The sequence below is a fragment of the Drosophila serrata genome, unplaced genomic scaffold (genome assembly GCF_035046125.1).
Source record: "Drosophila serrata isolate PLE 108 unplaced genomic scaffold, ASM3504612v1 contig_378, whole genome shotgun sequence".
In the NCBI taxonomy this organism is placed as follows: Eukaryota; Metazoa; Arthropoda; class Insecta; order Diptera; family Drosophilidae; genus Drosophila; species Drosophila serrata.
Genome location: NW_028257276.1, coordinates 207,408 through 226,923, shown reverse-complemented (window position 1 = coordinate 226,923; position 19,516 = coordinate 207,408). Strand labels below are relative to the sequence as shown.

The 19,516-nt window shown below is 32.9% G+C and overlaps 1 protein-coding gene across 2 annotated transcripts; it reads right to left on the bottom strand.

Annotated features, from left to right (window-relative positions):
* Nucleotides 1–118: 118 nt before the first annotated feature.
* LOC110183070 (uncharacterized) lies at nucleotides 119–2,165 on the bottom strand. 2 transcript variants are annotated; one of them, XM_086839870.1, is made up of 3 exons: nucleotides 1,648–2,055; nucleotides 1,551–1,593; nucleotides 119–1,053 (listed from the first exon to the last, which is right to left on the bottom strand). In XM_086839870.1, exon 3 carries the CDS (start codon nucleotides 1,021–1,023, stop codon nucleotides 709–711), a length of 315 nt encoding a protein of 104 aa, XP_086695996.1. In that variant the 5' UTR covers nucleotides 1,024–1,053; nucleotides 1,551–1,593; nucleotides 1,648–2,055; the 3' UTR covers nucleotides 119–708. The 2 variants fall into 2 exon arrangements, with proteins under 2 accessions (XP_086695996.1, XP_020806915.1); XM_020951256.2 differs by lacking the exon at nucleotides 1,551–1,593 and having other exon boundaries at nucleotides 1,648–2,165.
* Nucleotides 2,166–19,516: the final 17,351 nt, after the last annotated feature.

Sequence of the window (19,516 nt, the reverse complement as noted above, 5' to 3'; positions counted from 1 at the left end):
ATAAATAAATTTTAAACGGAATAGCAAAATTGGCATGCATTTCGGGTTTCAAGGCATTCAGAGAGCTTCATAATAACAATTCCTAAATAAAAGTTTCAGATTAAAAATACGCTAGTTCTATGAGCTAAACTATTATTTTATTCAACAAACGACTGTCAAAAAATGTAAACAAAAACACAATAATAAAAATAACCTATGTGTGTGCGAGTACAGCCTAATAATATAATTATTTTTGTTTTATTTTCGGTTAAAAACGTGTCGTATCAAAAACTAGCTCAAATACGATATTATGTTAAGGCAAATTTTGGAAAAGTGCATCAGACATTCGGTTCGTCGTAAAATACGCTATATTCCTATGCTGGGATATACATGTATAAATTACCACCCGACCTACAAGGTGTATGTGTGTGGTGTATTCGCAGCTTTTTTTCGATTTCATAGTGTATACATTATAAAGTAGAGAATCTGCTTTGGAGTCTAAATGCTTGGTGTATATGTGACAGCGATATAGTTACACAGTTGATTGCTTCAGTTTGGACGCTCCTCCATGCTCCTCGCTGCTCGCTCCAGTCAATCCTTCGCTCACATTAACCGCTCATCCCTTCGACACAGTTCCGGCACCTCTCGCAGGGTCCGTCTCTCCCTTTTTGTCCAATCAATAAGTTTCATGGTTTATTCATAAATGTGGTGGCTTCGGCTCCCCTGCTCCTACTGGTTTTTCGCCTCTCGGACTCGCTGCTCCTCCTCCGACACAGGCTTGTTGCCGCTCCAGTTCTTCTGGGAGCTGGCTATCCGTTGTTTGAGTGTGTGAAAGGTCTGCTGCATGCTGCGCATTTGGTAGCGTATCGAGCTGCTGACGTCACGCTGCAGCTGCTGCACCTCGCGAATGTCCTTCCGTAGATTCTGGTACTCGTTGGTCACCTCGCTCATCGACTCGAGCAGCTCCAGCACCTCCATCTCGTCCATTTGCTCCATCGTCGTCTGTTCCAGGCTGCGCTCCACCGCATGCAGCTTATGGGCCATCGTGTACAGCTGCGAGCCCGCATTGGCCACCTTTACCACCAAAAATAATGAACGAATTAGAAAACAAAAAACAAACAGAATGATAATATATCAAAAAGAAATGCTATGATTACTGCTTCTTCGCTTTTTACAATTCAAATCCAAGGGAAGTGCTTATTTTTCCTAAAAAAAACATACACTTACTCATTTTATTTATTTACAAATACCCTTTAAAGGTGTATAAATATAATATGGCATAAAGTATATTGTGATCCAAATGCAATTTTTCTGAAACCATCCATTTTGTACCAAATTTTTTGCCCGCATTTATAATGTTTCCAAAGCTACAGAGTCTTATTCATAGGAAAAAAAAACTGTTCTCAATTAACCGATTTTTTGCAATCGATACCATATTACCATATTATTTACTATACGTCTGATTAAGTCACTGGTGCTATGCACAATTTATTGACTATTTATAGAAACCCAACAATCCAAGCCCCAAAAATAGACGCCCCGCACGACCCATGATTTATTTAAAGGCTTACCCGTTAAATTTTCTTGCACTGCAGGAAGAAAGCTGGCCTATCCCTATGTTATAATAAGTGGATATGCTATTCATGTTTTGCTGGTCAATTAACTCACAGATTTTTCCAGGGCGCTGATGTCCTGGTAGCCGCCAGTGGTCTCCATCATTGCTCGGTTTTTTTGGCTTCCTCTTAGCTTCCGGTTCCTCCTCCTGACATGATGACAATAGCAATAGCTGCTTCAATAAAGATGCAATATTTTTACTGCGCAAAGAGACGCGTTTCGGCCGGAGCTCTGGACTCCAGGCGCCAAGCTCTCCAAACGACGCTGGCAGAGTGAGCGAGTCCTGCGGGCCGTCGTGCTATTTATATGTTCCTAGTCCTGTTCCCGCTTCCATGTACACATGCTCGTTTCCGCTTCCGCGAGAGAGAATGAGAGAGAGAGAGCCACAGTGCTGCCGCCATTCTGTTGCGCCTTAGGGCTCCTTTGGCATGGGTTTTCTCATTTGTTAATTGTTGGTTTCTTCCTACTTTCCTAACGCTTTTTTTTAGCTAATATTACTGAGGGGAGTGCGATAGCACGCGAGACACGGCACCTTCACATCCTATTGAAAGCCAAAACAAACACGCTCCACTCTGAAAAGAGAAAGCCTGACGACGACGGCACATGTGTGAGTTGTTTCCTCGGTTATCCTACCCGCGTGTGTTAATCCTGTGAATGGCTGTGAATGCCACGCGCTCTAGGGCAAATACTTTTAATTATATTGACCAGGAAGTGAAAGTCCCGCAAAAAGGGAAAATTAAAATAGAAAACCGAAATTGGAATGTAAAGCGTCTGAGGACACAATGATAAGGCATAGCTGTTTTTGAATGCAGTCGGACGCCAAGTAGGCAGCTCTATTTTCTTTTAACTACGGTATGAACCATTTTAACACAATTTTAAATCAGTAAGAGAGAGCAAAAGCCAATTAGTTCAAAGCGACTGTTTCTAAGCGCCGTTTTAACGGCCTGAACGGAGACACGAATTTAAAAATACTAGAAAGTTGAATGGCGTTAGGAGATTTCTGACGGCATACTTTTAGTATTTCTTAAATATTTTAATAAAACACGCTGTTTTCGACCATTTGTCTCCCCTACATTTACAAACGCATTAATTTCAATTCGGAAAGCGGCAGTATGATAATTTTTAGCAGGTTAACAAAACTGCATACTCAATTTAAAATGTGAATTTTTGGCCGATTTTTGCAAATTTTCAGAAATTTCCCATTTTTCGGAAAAAAGGAAAGGGGTTACATCATGAAAATTTGCAAAAATCGGCCAAAAATTCACACTTTAAATTAAGTATGCAGTTTTGTTAACCTGCTAAAAATTAACATACTGCCGCTTTCCGAATTGAAATTAATGCGTTTTTGGCTGAGTTATGAGATTTTTAAATTTTGATTTGTCGTAAAATTTCATATAAAAATATTGTTAATATCGGTATAAAAATGGTAATGGACCTTCAGTCAGAAGCTTAAAAATAAGTGAAGGAGCCATTTCCGACCCCATAAATCATATATATTCTTAATCAGCATCTACAGGCCTTTCTTTCTAGCTTTATCCGGCCGAAAAAAAATTTTTCAGAAATTTCCCATTTTTCGGAAAAAAGGAAAGGGGTTACATCATGAAAATTTGCAAAAATCGGCCAAAAATTCACACTTTAAATTAAGTATGCAGTTTTGTTAACCTGCTAAAAATTAACATACTGCCGCTTTCCGAATTGAAATTAATGCGTTTTTGGCTGAGTTATGAGATTTTTAAATTTTGATTTGTCGTAAAATTTCATATAAAAATATTGTTAATATCGGTATAAAAATGGTAATGGACCTTCAGTCAGAAGCCTAAAAATAAGTGAAGGAGCCATTTCCGACCCCATAAATCATATATATTCTTGATCAGCATCTACAGGCCTTTCTTTCTAGCTTTATCCGGCTGAAAAAAATTTTTTCAGAAATTTCCCATTTTTCGGAAAAAAGGAAAGGGGTTACATCATGAAAATTTGCAAAAATCGGCCAAAAATTCACATTTTAAATTGAGTATGCAGTTTTGTTAACCTGCTAAAAATTAACATACTGCCGCTTTCCGAATTGAAATTAATGCGTTTTTGGCTGAGTTATGAGATTTTTAAATTTTGATTTGTCGTATCATATATATTCTTGATCAGCATCTACAGGCCTTTCTTTCTAGCTTTATCCGGCCGAAAAAAATTTTTTCAGAAATTTCCCATTTTTCGGAAAAAAGGAAAGGGGTTACATCATGAAAATTTGCAAAAATCGGCCAAAAATTCACATTTTAAATTGAGTATGCAGTTTTGTTAACCTGCTAAAAATTAACATACTGCCGCTTTCCGAATTGAAATTAATGCGTTTTTGGCTGAGTTATGAGATTTTTAAATTTTGATTTGTCGTATCATATATATTCTTGATCAGCATCTACAGGCCTTTCTTTCTAGCTTTATCCGGCCGAAAAAATTTTTTTCAGAAATTTCCCATTTTTCGGAAAAAAGGAAAGGGGTTACATCATGAAAATTTGCAAAAATCGGCCAAAAATTCACACTTTAAATTAAGTATGCAGTTTTGTTAACCTGCTAAAAATTAACATACTGCCGCTTTCCGAATTGAAATTAATGCGTTTTTGGCTGAGTTATGAGATTTTTAAATTTTGATTTGTCGTATCATATATATTCTTGATCAGCATCTACAGGCCTTTCTTTCTAGCTTTATCCGGCCGAAAAAAATTTTTTCAGAAATTTCCCATTTTTCGGAAAAAAGGAAAGGGGTTACATCATGAAAATTTGCAAAAATCGGCCAAAAATTCACATTTTAAATTGAGTATGCAGTTTTGTTAACCTGCTAAAAATTAACATACTGCCGCTTTCCGAATTGAAATTAATGCGTTTTTGGCTGAGTTATGAGATTTTTAAATTTTGATTTGTCGTATCATATATATTCTTGATCAGCATCTACAGGCCTTTCTTTCTAGCTTTATCCGGCCGAAAAAATTTTTTTCAGAAATTTCCCATTTTTCGGAAAAAAGGAAAGGGGTTACATCATGAAAATTTGCAAAAATCGGCCAAAAATTCACACTTTAAATTAAGTATGCAGTTTTGTTAACCTGCTAAAAATTAACATACTGCCGCTTTCCGAATTGAAATTAATGCGTTTTTGGCTGAGTTATGAGATTTTTAAATTTTGATTTGTCGTAAAATTTCATATAAAAATATTGTTAATATCGGTATAAAAATGGTAATGGACCTTCAGTCAGAAGCTTAAAAATAAGTGAAGGAGCCATTTCCGACCCCATAAATCATATATATTCTTGATCAGCATCTACAGGCCTTTCTTTCTAGCTTTATCCGGCCGAACAAAATTTTTTTCAGAAATTTCCCATTTTTCGGAAAAAAGGAAAGGGGTTACATCATGAAAATTTGCAAAAATCGGCCAAAAATTCACATTTTAAATTGAGTATGCAGTTTTGTTAACCTGCTAAAAATTAACATACTGCCGCTTTCCGAATTGAAATTAATGCGTTTTTGGCTGAGTTATGAGATTTTTAAATTTTGATTTGTCGTATCATATATATTCTTGATCAGCATCTACAGGCCTTTCTTTCTAGCTTTATCCGGCCGAAAAAATTTTTTTCAGAAATTTCCCATTTTTCGGAAAAAAGGAAAGGGGTTACATCATGAAAATTTGCAAAAATCGGCCAAAAATTCACACTTTAAATTAAGTTTGCAGTTTTGTTAACCTGCTAAAAATTAACATACTGCCGCTTTCCGAATTGAAATTAATGCGTTTTTGGCTGAGTTATGAGATTTTTAAATTTTGATTTGTCGTAAAATTTCATATAAAAATATTGTTAATATCGGTATAAAAATGGTAATGGACCTTCAGTCAGAAGCCTAAAAATAAGTGAAGGAGCCATTTCCGACCCCATAAATCATATATATTCTTGATCAGCATCTACAGGCCTTTCTTTCTAGCTTTATCCGGCCGAAAAAAATTTTTTCAGAAATTTCCCATTTTTCGGAAAAAAGGAAAGGGGTTACATCATGAAAATTTGCAAAAATCGGCCAAAAATTCACATTTTAAATTGAGTATGCTGTTTTGTTAACCTGCTAAAAATTAACATACTGCCGCTTTCCGAATTGAAATTAATGCGTTTTTGGCTTAGTTATGAGATTTTTAAAATTTGATTTGTCGAAAAATTTCATATAAAAATATTGTTAATATCGGTATAAAAATGGTAATGGACCTTCAGTCAGAAGCTTAAAAAAAAGTGAAGGAGCCATTTCCGACCCCATAAATTATATATATTCTTAATCAGCATCGACAGGCCTTTCTTTCTAGCTTTATCCGGCCGAAAAAAATTTTTTCAGAAATTTCCCATTTTTCGGAAAAAAGGAAAGGGGTTACATTATGAAAATTTGCAAAAATCGGCCAAAAATTCACACTTTAAATTGAGTATGCAGTTTTGTTAACCTGCTAAAAATTAACATACTGCCGCTTTCCGAATTTAAATTAATGCGTTTTTGGCTGAATTATGAGATTTTTAAATTTTGATTTGTCGTAAAATTTCATATAAAAATATTGTTAATATCGGTATAAAAATGGTAATGGACCTTCAGTCAGAAGCCTAAAAATAAGTGAAGGAGCCATTTCCGACCCCATAAATCATATATATTCTTGATCAGCATCTACAGGCCTTTCTTTCTAGCTTTATCCGGCCGAAAAAAATTTTTTCAGAAATTTCCCATTTTTCGGAAAAAAGGAAAGGGGTTACATCATGAAAATTTGCAAAAATCGGCCAAAAATTCACATTTTAAATTGAGTATGCAGTTTTGTTAACCTGCTAAAAATTAACATACTGCCGCTTTCCGAATTGAAATTAATGCGTTTTTGGCTGAGTTATGAGATTTTTAAATTTTGATTTGTCGTAAAATTTCATATAAAAATATTGTTAATATCGGTATAAAAATGGTAATGGACCTTCAGTCAGAAGCCTAAAAATAAGTGAAGGAGCCATTTCCGACCCCATAAATCATATATATTCTTGATCAGCATCTACAGGCCTTTCTTTCTAGCTTTATCCGGCCGAAAAAAATTTTTTCAGAAATTTCCCATTTTTCGGAAAAAAGGAAAGGGGTTACATCATGAAAATTTGCAAAAATCGGCCAAAAATTCACATTTTAAATTGAGTATGCAGTTTTGTTAACCTGCTAAAAATTAACATACTGCCGCTTTCCGAATTGAAATTAATGCGTTTTTGGCTGAGTTATGAGATTTTTAAATTTTGATTTGTCGTAAAATTTCATATAAAAATATTGTTAATATCGGTATAAAAATGGTAATGGACCTTCAGTCAGAAGCCTAAAAATAAGTGAAGGAGCCATTTCCGACCCCATAAATCATATATATTCTTGATCAGCATCGACAGGCCTTTCTTTCTAGCTTTATCCGGCCGAAAAAAATTTTTTCAGAAATTTCCCATTTTTCGGAAAAAAGGAAAGGGGTTACATCATGAAAATTTGCAAAAATCGGCCAAAAATTCACACTTTAAATTAAGTATGCAGTTTTGTTAACCTGCTAAAAATTAACATACTGCCGCTTTCCGAATTGAAATTAATGCGTTTTTGGCTGAGTTATGAGATTTTTAAATTTTGATTTGTCGTAAAATTTCATATAAAAATATTGTTAATATCGGTATAAAAATGGTAATGGACCTTCAGTCAGAAGCCTAAAAATAAGTGAAGGAGCCATTTCCGACCCCATAAATCATATATATTCTTGATCAGCATCTACAGGCCTTTCTTTCTAGCTTTATCCGGCCGAAAAAAATTTTTTCAGAAATTTCCCATTTTTCGGAAAAAAGGAAAGGGGTTACATCATGAAAATTTGCAAAAATCGGCCAAAAATTCACATTTTAAATTGAGTATGCAGTTTTGTTAACCTGCTAAAAATTAACATACTGCCGCTTTCCGAATTGAAATTAATGCGTTTTTGGCTGAGTTATGAGATTTTTAAATTTTGATTTGTCGTAAAATTTCATATAAAAATATTGTTAATATCGGTATAAAAATGGTAATGGACCTTCAGTCAGAAGCCTAAAAATAAGTGAAGGAGCCATTTCCGACCCCATAAATCATATATATTCTTGATCAGCATCTACAGGCCTTTCTTTCTAGCTTTATCCGGCCGAAAAAAATTTTTTCAGAAATTTCCCATTTTTCGGAAAAAAGGAAAGGGGTTACATCATGAAAATTTGCAAAAATCGGCCAAAAATTCACATTTTAAATTGAGTATGCAGTTTTGTTAACCTGCTAAAAATTAACATACTGCCGCTTTCCGAATTGAAATTAATGCGTTTTTGGCTGAGTTATGAGATTTTTAAATTTTGATTTGTCGTAAAATTTCATATAAAAATATTGTTAATATCGGTATAAAAATGGTAATGGACCTTCAGTCAGAAGCCTAAAAATAAGTGAAGGAGCCATTTCCGACCCCATAAATCATATATATTCTTGATCAGCATCTACAGGCCTTTCTTTCTAGCTTTATCCGGCTGAAAAAAATTTTTTCAGAAATTTCCCATTTTTCGGAAAAAAGGAAAGGGGTTACATCATGAAAATTTGCAAAAATCGGCCAAAAATTCACACTTTAAATTAAGTATGCAGTTTTGTTAACCTGCTAAAAATTAACATACTGCCGCTTTCCGAATTGAAATTAATGCGTTTTTGGCTGAATTATGAGATTTTTAAATTTTGATTTGTCGTAAAATTTCATATAAAAATATTGTTAATATCGGTATAAAAATGGTAATGGACCTTCAGTCAGAAGCCTAAAAATAAGTGAAGGAGCCATTTCCGACCCCATAAATCATATATATTCTTGATCAGCATCTACAGGCCTTTCTTTCTAGCTTTATCCGGCCGAAAAAAATTTTTTCAGAAATTTCCCATTTTTCGGAAAAAAGGAAAGGGGTTACATCATGAAAATTTGCAAAAATCGGCCAAAAATTCACATTTTAAATTGAGTATGCAGTTTTGTTAACCTGCTAAAAATTAACATACTGCCGCTTTCCGAATTGAAATTAATGCGTTTTTGGCTGAGTTATGAGATTTTTAAATTTTGATTTGTCGTAAAATTTCATATAAAAATATTGTTAATATCGGTATAAAAATGGTAATGGACCTTCAGTCAGAAGCCTAAAAATAAGTGAAGGAGCCATTTCCGACCCCATAAATCATATATATTCTTGATCAGCATCTACAGGCCTTTCTTTCTAGCTTTATCCGGCCGAAAAAAATTTTTTCAGAAATTTCCCATTTTTCGGAAAAAAGGAAAGGGGTTACATCATGAAAATTTGCAAAAATCGGCCAAAAATTCACATTTTAAATTGAGTATGCAGTTTTGTTAACCTGCTAAAAATTAACATACTGCCGCTTTCCGAATTGAAATTAATGCGTTTTTGGCTGAGTTATGAGATTTTTAAATTTTGATTTGTCGTAAAATTTCATATAAAAATATTGTTAATATCGGTATAAAAATGGTAATGGACAGAAGCCAAAAATTAGTGAAGGAGCCATTTCCGACCCCATAAATCATATATATTCTTGATCAGCATCTACAGGCCTTTCTTTCTAGCTTTATCCGGCCGAAAAAAATTTCCCATTTTTCCCATTTTTCGGAAAAAAGGAAAATTTGCAAAAATCGGCCAAAAATTCACATTTTAAATTGAGTATGCAGTTTTGTTAACCTGCTAAAAATTAACATACTGCCGCTTTCCGAATTGAAATTAATGCGTTTTTGGCTGAGTTATGAGATTTTTAAATTTTGATTTGTCGTAAAATTTCATATAAAAATATTGTTAATATCGGTATAAAAATGGTAATGGACCTTCAGTCAGAAGCCTAAAAATAAGTGAAGAAGCCATTTCCGACCCCATAAATCATATATATTCTTGATCAGCATCTACAGGCCTTTCTTTCTAGCTTTATCCGGCCGAAAAAAATTTTTTCAGAAATTTCCCATTTTTCGGAAAAAAGGAAAGGGGTTACATCATGAAAATTTGCAAAAATCGGCCAAAAATTCACATTTTAAATTGAGTATGCAGTTTTGTTAACCTGCTAAAAATTAACATACTGCCGCTTTCCGAATTGAAATTAATGCGTTTTTGGCTGAGTTATGAGATTTTTAAATTTTGATTTGTCGTAAAATTTCATATAAAAATATTGTTAATATCGGTATAAAAATGGTAATGGACCTTCAGTCAGAAGCCTAAAAATAAGTGAAGGAGCCATTTCCGACCCCATAAATCATATATATTCTTGATCAGCATCTACAGGCCTTTCTTTCTAGCTTTATCCGGCTGAAAAAAATTTTTTCAGAAATTTCCCATTTTTCGGAAAAAAGGAAAGGGGTTACATCATGAAAATTTGCAAAAATCGGCCAAAAATTCACACTTTAAATTAAGTATGCAGTTTTGTTAACCTGCTAAAAATTAACATACTGCCGCTTTCCGAATTGAAATTAATGCGTTTTTGGCTGAATTATGAGATTTTTAAATTTTGATTTGTCGTAAAATTTCATATAAAAATATTGTTAATATCGGTATAAAAATGGTAATGGACCTTCAGTCAGAAGCCTAAAAATAAGTGAAGGAGCCATTTCCGACCCCATAAATCATATATATTCTTGATCAGCATCGACAGGCCTTTCTTTCTAGCTTTATCCGGCCGAAAAAAATTTTTTCAGAAATTTCCCATTTTTCGGAAAAAAGGAAAGGGGTTACATCATGAAAATTTGCAAAAATCGGCCAAAAATTCACACTTTAAATGAAGTATGCAGTTTTGTTAACCTGCTAAAAATTAACATACTGCCGCTTTCCGAATTGAAATTAATGCGTTTTTGGCTGAGTTATGAGATTTTTAAATTTTGATTTGTCGTAAAATTTCATATAAAAATATTGTTAATATCGGTATAAAAATGGTAATGGACCTTCAGTCAGAAGCCTAAAAATAAGTGAAGGAGCCATTTCCGACCCCATAAATCATATATATTCTTGATCAGCATCTACAGGCCTTTCTTTCTAGCTTTATCCGGCCGAAAAAAATTTTTTCAGAAATTTCCCATTTTTCGGAAAAAAGGAAAGGGGTTACATCATGAAAATTTGCAAAAATCGGCCAAAAATTCACATTTTAAATTGAGTATGCAGTTTTGTTAACCTGCTAAAAATTAACATACTGCCGCTTTCCGAATTGAAATTAATGCGTTTTTGGCTGAGTTATGAGATTTTTAAATTTTGATTTGTCGTAAAATTTCATATAAAAATATTGTTAATATCGGTATAAAAATGGTAATGGACCTTCAGTCAGAAGCCTAAAAATAAGTGAAGGAGCCATTTCCGACCCCATAAATCATATATATTCTTGATCAGCATCTACAGGCCTTTCTTTCTAGCTTTATCCGGCTGAAAAAAATTTTTTCAGAAATTTCCCATTTTTCGGAAAAAAGGAAAGGGGTTACATCATGAAAATTTGCAAAAATCGGCCAAAAATTCACACTTTAAATTAAGTATGCAGTTTTGTTAACCTGCTAAAAATTAACATACTGCCGCTTTCCGAATTGAAATTAATGCGTTTTTGGCTGAATTATGAGATTTTTAAATTTTGATTTGTCGTAAAATTTCATATAAAAATATTGTTAATATCGGTATAAAAATGGTAATGGACCTTCAGTCAGAAGCCTAAAAATAAGTGAAGGAGCCATTTCCGACCCCATAAATCATATATATTCTTGATCAGCATCGACAGGCCTTTCTTTCTAGCTTTATCCGGCCGAAAAAAATTTTTTCAGAAATTTCCCATTTTTCGGAAAAAAGGAAAGGGGTTACATCATGAAAATTTGCAAAAATCGGCCAAAAATTCACACTTTAAATGAAGTATGCAGTTTTGTTAACCTGCTAAAAATTAACATACTGCCGCTTTCCGAATTGAAATTAATGCGTTTTTGGCTGAGTTATGAGATTTTTAAATTTTGATTTGTCGTAAAATTTCATATAAAAATATTGTTAATATCGGTATAAAAATGGTAATGGACCTTCAGTCAGAAGCCTAAAAATAAGTGAAGGAGCCATTTCCGACCCCATAAATCATATATATTCTTGATCAGCACCTACAGGCCTTTCTTTCTAGCTTTATCCGGCCGAAAAAAATTTATTCAGAAATTTCCCATTTTTCGGAAAAAAGGAAAGGGGTTACATCATGAAAATTTGCAAAAATCGGCCAAAAATTCACACTTTAAATTAAGTATGCAGTTTTGTTAACCTGCTAAAAATTAACATACTGCCGCTTTCCGAATTGAAATTAATGCGTTTTTGGCTGAGTTATGAGATTTTTAAATTTTGATTTGTCGTAAAATTTCATATAAAAATATTGTTAATATCGGTATAAAAATGGTAATGGACCTTCAGTCAGAAGCCTAAAAATAAGTGAAGGAGCCATTTCCGACCCCATAAATCATATATATTCTTGATCAGCATCTACAGGCCTTTCTTTCTAGCTTTATCCGGCCGAAAAAAATTTTTTCAGAAATTTCCCATTTTTCGGAAAAAAGGAAAGGGGTTACATCATGAAAATTTGCAAAAATCGGCCAAAACTTCACATTTTAAATTGAGTATGCAGTTTTGTTAACCTGCTAAAAATTAACATACTGCCGCTTTCCGAATTGAAATTAATGCGTTTTTGGCTGAGTTATGAGATTTTTAAATTTTGATTTGTCGTAAAATTTCATATAAAAATATTGTTAATATCGGTATAAAAATGGTAATGGACCTTCAGTCAGAAGCCTAAAAATAAGTGAAGGAGCCATTTCCGACCCCATAAATCATATATATTCTTGATCAGCATCTACAGGCCTTTCTTTCTAGCTTTATCCGGCCGAAAAAAATTTTTTCAGAAATTTCCCATTTTTCGGAAAAAAGGAAAGGGGTTACATCATGAAAATTTGCAAAAATCGGCCAAAAATTCACATTTTAAATTGAGTATGCAGTTTTGTTAACCTGCTAAAAATTAACATACTGCCGCTTTCCGAATTGAAATTAATGCGTTTTTGGCTGAGTTATGAGATTTTTAAATTTTGATTTGTCGTAAAATTTCATATAAAAATATTGTTAATATCGGTATAAAAATGGTAATGGACCTTCAGTCAGAAGCCTAAAAATAAGTGAAGGAGCCATTTCCGACCCCATAAATCATATATATTCTTGATCAGCATCTACAGGCCTTTCTTTCTAGCTTTATCCGGCCGAAAAAAATTTTTTCAGAAATTTCCCATTTTTCGAAAAAAAGGAAAGGGGTTACATCATGAAAATTTGCAAAAATCGGCCAAAAATTCACATTTTAAATTGAGTATGCAGTTTTGTTAACCTGCTAAAAATTAACATACTGCCGCTTTCCGAATTGAAATTAATGCGTTTTTGGCTGAGTTATGAGATTTTTAAATTTTGATTTGTCGTAAAATTTCATATAAAAATATTGTTAATATCGGTATAAAAATGGTAATGGACCTTCAGTCAGAAGCCTAAAAATAAGTGAAGGAGCCATTTCCGACCCCATAAATCATATATATTCTTGATCAGCATCTACAGGCCTTTCTTTCTAGCTTTATCCGGCTGAAAAAAATTTTTTCAGAAATTTCCCATTTTTCGGAAAAAAGGAAAGGGGTTACATCATGAAAATTTGCAAAAATCGGCCAAAAATTCACACTTTAAATTAAGTATGCAGTTTTGTTAACCTGCTAAAAATTAACATACTGCCGCTTTCCGAATTGAAATTAATGCGTTTTTGGCTGAATTATAAGATTTTTAAATTTTGATTTGTCGTAAAATTTCATATAAAAATATTGTTAATATCGGTATAAAAATGGTAATGGACCTTCAGTCAGAAGCCTAAAAATAAGTGAAGGAGCCATTTCCGACCCCATAAATCATATATATTCTTGATCAGCATCGACAGGCCTTTCTTTCTAGCTTTATCCGGCCGAAAAAAATTTTTTCAGAAATTTCCCATTTTTCGGAAAAAAGGAAAGGGGTTACATCATGAAAATTTGCAAAAATCGGCCAAAAATTCACACTTTAAATTAAGTATGCAGTTTTGTTAACCTGCTAAAAATTAACATACTGCCGCTTTCCGAATTGAAATTAATGCGTTTTTGGCTGAGTTATGAGATTTTTAAATTTTGATTTGTCGTAAAATTTCATATAAAAATATTGTTAATATCGGTATAAAAATGGTAATGGACCTTCAGTCAGAAGCCTAAAAATAAGTGAAGGAGCCATTTCCGACCCCATAAATCATATATATTCTTGATCAGCATCTACAGGCCTTTCTTTCTAGCTTTATCCGGCCGAAAAAAATTTTTTCAGAAATTTCCCATTTTTCGGAAAAAAGGAAAGGGGTTACATCATGAAAATTTGCAAAAATCGGCCAAAAATTCACATTTTAAATTGAGTATGCAGTTTTGTTAACCTGCTAAAAATTAACATACTGCCGCTTTCCGAATTGAAATTAATGCGTTTTTGGCTGAGTTATGAGATTTTTAAATTTTGATTTGTCGTAAAATTTCATATAAAAATATTGTTAATATCGGTATAAAAATGGTAATGGACCTTCAGTCAGAAGTAAAAAATTTGTGAAGGAGCCATTTCCGACCCCATAAATCATATATATTCTTGATCAGCATCTACAGGCCTTTCTTTCTAGCTTTATCCGGCCGAAAAAAATTTTTTCAGAAATTTCCCATTTTTCGGAAAAAAGGAAAGGGGTTACATCATGAAAATTTGCAAAAATCGGCCAAAAATTCACATTTTAAATTGAGTATGCAGTTTTGTTAACCTGCTAAAAATTAACATACTGCCGCTTTCCGAATTGAAATTAATGCGTTTTTGGCTGAGTTATGAGATTTTTAAATTTTGATTTGTCGTAAAATTTCATATAAAAATATTGTTAATATCGGTATAAAAATGGTAATGGACCTTCAGTCAGAAGCCTAAAAATAAGTGAAGGAGCCATTTCCGACCCCATAAATCATATATATTCTTGATCAGCATCTACAGGCCTTTCTTTCTAGCTTTATCCGGCCGAAAAAAATTTTTTCAGAAATTTCCCATTTTTCGGAAAAAAGGAAAGGGGTTACATCATGAAAATTTGCAAAAATCGGCCAAAAATTCACATTTTAAATTGAGTATGCAGTTTTGTTAACCTGCTAAAAATTAACATACTGCCGCTTTCCGAATTGAAATTAATGCGTTTTTGGCTGAGTTATGAGATTTTTAAATTTTGATTTGTCGTAAAATTTCATATAAAAATATTGTTAATATCGGTATAAAAATGGTAATGGACCTTCAGTCAGAAGCCTAAAAATAAGTGAAGGAGCCATTTCCGACCCCATAAATCATATATATTCTTGATCAGCATCTACAGGCCTTTCTTTCTAGCTTTATCCGGCTGAAAAAAATTTTTTCAGAAATTTCCCATTTTTCGGAAAAAAGGAAAGGGGTTACATCATGAAAATTTGCAAAAATCGGCCAAAAATTCACACTTTAAATTAAGTATGCAGTTTTGTTAACCTGCTAAAAATTAACATACTGCCGCTTTCCGAATTGAAATTAATGCGTTTTTGGCTGAATTATGAGATTTTTAAATTTTGATTTGTCGTAAAATTTCATATAAAAATATTGTTAATATCGGTATAAAAATGGTAATGGACCTTCAGTCAGAAGCCTAAAAATAAGTGAAGGAGCCATTTCCGACCCCATAAATCATATATATTCTTGATCAGCATCGACAGGCCTTTCTTTCTAGCTTTATCCGGCCGAAAAAAATTTTTTCAGAAATTTCCCATTTTTCGGAAAAAAGGAAAGGGGTTACATCATGAAAATTTGCAAAAATCGGCCAAAAATTCACACTTTAAATGAAGTATGCAGTTTTGTTAACCTGCTAAAAATTAACATACTGCCGCTTTCCGAATTGAAATTAATGCGTTTTTGGCTGAGTTATGAGATTTTTAAATTTTGATTTGTCGTAAAATTTCATATAAAAATATTGTTAATATCGGTATAAAAATGGTAATGGACCTTCAGTCAGAAGCCTAAAAATAAGTGAAGGAGCCATTTCCGACCCCATAAATCATATATATTCTTGATCAGCACCTACAGGCCTTTCTTTCTAGCTTTATCCGGCCGAAAAAAATTTATTCAGAAATTTCCCATTTTTCGGAAAAAAGGAAAGGGGTTACATCATGAAAATTTGCAAAAATCGGCCAAAAATTCACACTTTAAATTAAGTATGCAGTTTTGTTAACCTGCTAAAAATTAACATACTGCCGCTTTCCGAATTGAAATTAATGCGTTTTTGGCTGAGTTATGAGATTTTTAAATTTTGATTTGTCGTAAAATTTCATATAAAAATATTGTTAATATCGGTATAAAAATGGTAATGGACCTTCAGTCAGAAGCCTAAAAATAAGTGAAGGAGCCATTTCCGACCCCATAAATCATATATATTCTTGATCAGCATCTACAGGCCTTTCTTTCTAGCTTTATCCGGCCGAAAAAAATTTTTTCAGAAATTTCCCATTTTTCGGAAAAAAGGAAAGGGGTTACATCATGAAAATTTGCAAAAATCGGCCAAAACTTCACATTTTAAATTGAGTATGCAGTTTTGTTAACCTGCTAAAAATTAACATACTGCCGCTTTCCGAATTGAAATTAATGCGTTTTTGGCTGAGTTATGAGATTTTTAAATTTTGATTTGTCGTAAAATTTCATATAAAAATATTGTTAATATCGGTATAAAAATGGTAATGGACCTTCAGTCAGAAGCCTAAAAATAAGTGAAGGAGCCATTTCCGACCCCATAAATCATATATATTCTTGATCAGCATCTACAGGCCTTTCTTTCTAGCTTTATCCGGCCGAAAAAAATTTTTTCAGAAATTTCCCATTTTTCGGAAAAAAGGAAAGGGGTTACATCATGAAAATTTGCAAAAATCGGCCAAAAATTCACATTTTAAATTGAGTATGCAGTTTTGTTAACCTGCTAAAAATTAACATACTGCCGCTTTCCGAATTGAAATTAATGCGTTTTTGGCTGAGTTATGAGATTTTTAAATTTTGATTTGTCGTAAAATTTCATATAAAAATATTGTTAATATCGGTATAAAAATGGTAATGGACCTTCAGTCAGAAGCCTAAAAATAAGTGAAGGAGCCATTTCCGACCCCATAAATCATATATATTCTTGATCAGCATCTACAGGCCTTTCTTTCTAGCTTTATCCGGCCGAAAAAAATTTTTTCAGAAATTTCCCATTTTTCGAAAAAAAGGAAAGGGGTTACATCATGAAAATTTGCAAAAATCGGCCAAAAATTCACATTTTAAATTGAGTATGCAGTTTTGTTAACCTGCTAAAAATTAACATACTGCCGCTTTCCGAATTGAAATTAATGCGTTTTTGGCTGAGTTATGAGATTTTTAAATTTTGATTTGTCGTAAAATTTCATATAAAAATATTGTTAATATCGGTATAAAAATGGTAATGGACCTTCAGTCAGAAGCCTAAAAATAAGTGAAGGAGCCATTTCCGACCCCATAAATCATATATATTCTTGATCAGCATCTACAGGCCTTTCTTTCTAGCTTTATCCGGCTGAAAAAAATTTTTTCAGAAATTTCCCATTTTTCGGAAAAAAGGAAAGGGGTTACATCATGAAAATTTGCAAAAATCGGCCAAAAATTCACACTTTAAATTAAGTATGCAGTTTTGTTAACCTGCTAAAAATTAACATACTGCCGCTTTCCGAATTGAAATTAATGCGTTTTTGGCTGAATTATAAGATTTTTAAATTTTGATTTGTCGTAAAATTTCATATAAAAATATTGTTAATATCGGTATAAAAATGGTAATGGACCTTCAGTCAGAAGCCTAAAAATAAGTGAAGGAGCCATTTCCGACCCCATAAATCATATATATTCTTGATCAGCATCGACAGGCCTTTCTTTCTAGCTTTATCCGGCCGAAAAAAATTTTTTCAGAAATTTCCCATTTTTCGGAAAAAAGGAAAGGGGTTACATCATGAAAATTTGCAAAAATCGGCCAAAAATTCACACTTTAAATTAAGTATGCAGTTTTGTTAACCTGCTAAAAATTAACATACTGCCGCTTTCCGAATTGAAATTAATGCGTTTTTGGCTGAGTTATGAGATTTTTAAATTTTGATTTGTCGTAAAATTTCATATAAAAATATTGTTAATATCGGTATAAAAATGGTAATGGACCTTCAGTCAGAAGCCTAAAAATAAGTGAAGGAGCCATTTCCGACCCCATAAATCATATATATTCTTGATCAGCATCTACAGGCCTTTCTTTCTAGCTTTATCCGGCCGAAAAAAATTTTTTCAGAAATTTCCCATTTTTCGGAAAAAAGGAAAGGGGTTACATCATGAAAATTTGCAAAAATCGGCCAAAAATTCACATTTTAAATTGAGTATGCAGTTTTGTTAACCTGCTAAAAATTAACATACTGCCGCTTTCCGAATTGAAATTAATGCGTTTTTGGCTGAGTTATGAGATTTTTAAATTTTGATTTGTCGTAAAATTTCATATAAAAATATTGTTAATATCGGTATAAAAATGGTAATGGACCTTCAGTCAGAAGTAAAAAATTTGTGAAGGAGCCATTTCCGACCCCATAAATCATATATATTCTTGATCAGCATCTACAGGCCTTTCTTTCTAGCTTTATCCGGCCGAAAAAAATTTTTTCAGAAATTTCCCATTTTTCGGAAAAAAGGAAAGGGGTTACATCATGAAAATTTGCAAAAATCGGCCAAAAATTCACATTTTAAATTGAGTATGCAGTTTTGTTAACCTGCTAAAAATTAACATACTGCCGCTTTCCGAATTGAAATTAATGCGTTTTTGGCTGAGTTATGAGATTTTTAAATTTTGATTTGTCGTAAAATTTCATATAAAAATATTGTTAATATCGGTATAAAAATGGTAATGGACCTTCAGTCAGAAGCCTAAAAATAAGTGAAGGAGCCATTTCCGACCCCATAAATCATATATATTCTTGATCAGCATCTACAGGCCTTTCTTTCTAGCTTTATCCGGCCGAAAAAAATTTTTTCAGAAATTTCCCATTTTTCGGAAAAAAGGAAAGGGGTTACATCATGAAAATTTGCAAAAATCGGCCAAAAATTCACATTTTAAATTGAGTATGCAGTTTTGTTAACCTGCTAAAAATTAACATACTGCCGCTTTCCGAATTGAAATTAATGCGTTTTTGGCTGAGTTATGAGATTTTTAAATTTTGATTTGTCGTAAAATTTCATATAAAAATATTGTTAATATCGGTATAAAAATGGTAATGGACCTTCAGTCAGAAGCCTAAAAATAAGTGAAGGAGCCATTTCCGACCCCATAAATCATATATATTCTTGATCAGCATCTACAGGCCTTTCTTTCTAGCTTTATCCGGCTGAAAAAAATTTTTTCAGAAATTTCCCATTTTTCGGAAAAAAGGAAAGGGGTTACATCATGAAAATTTGCAAAAATCGGCCAAAAATTCACACTTTAAATTAAGTATGCAGTTTTGTTAACCTGCTAAAAATTAACATACTGCCGCTTTCCGAATTGAAATTAATGCGTTTTTGGCTGAGTTATGAGATTTTTAAATTTTGATTTGTCGTAAAATTTCATATAAAAATATTGTTAATATCGGTATAAAAATGGTAATGGACCTTCAGTCAGAAGTAAAAAATTTGTGAAGGAGCCATTTCCGACCCCATAAATCATATATATTCTTGATCAGCATCTACAGGCCTTTCTTTCTAGCTTTATCCGGCCGAAAAAAATTTTTTCAGAAATTTCCCATTTTTCGGAAAAA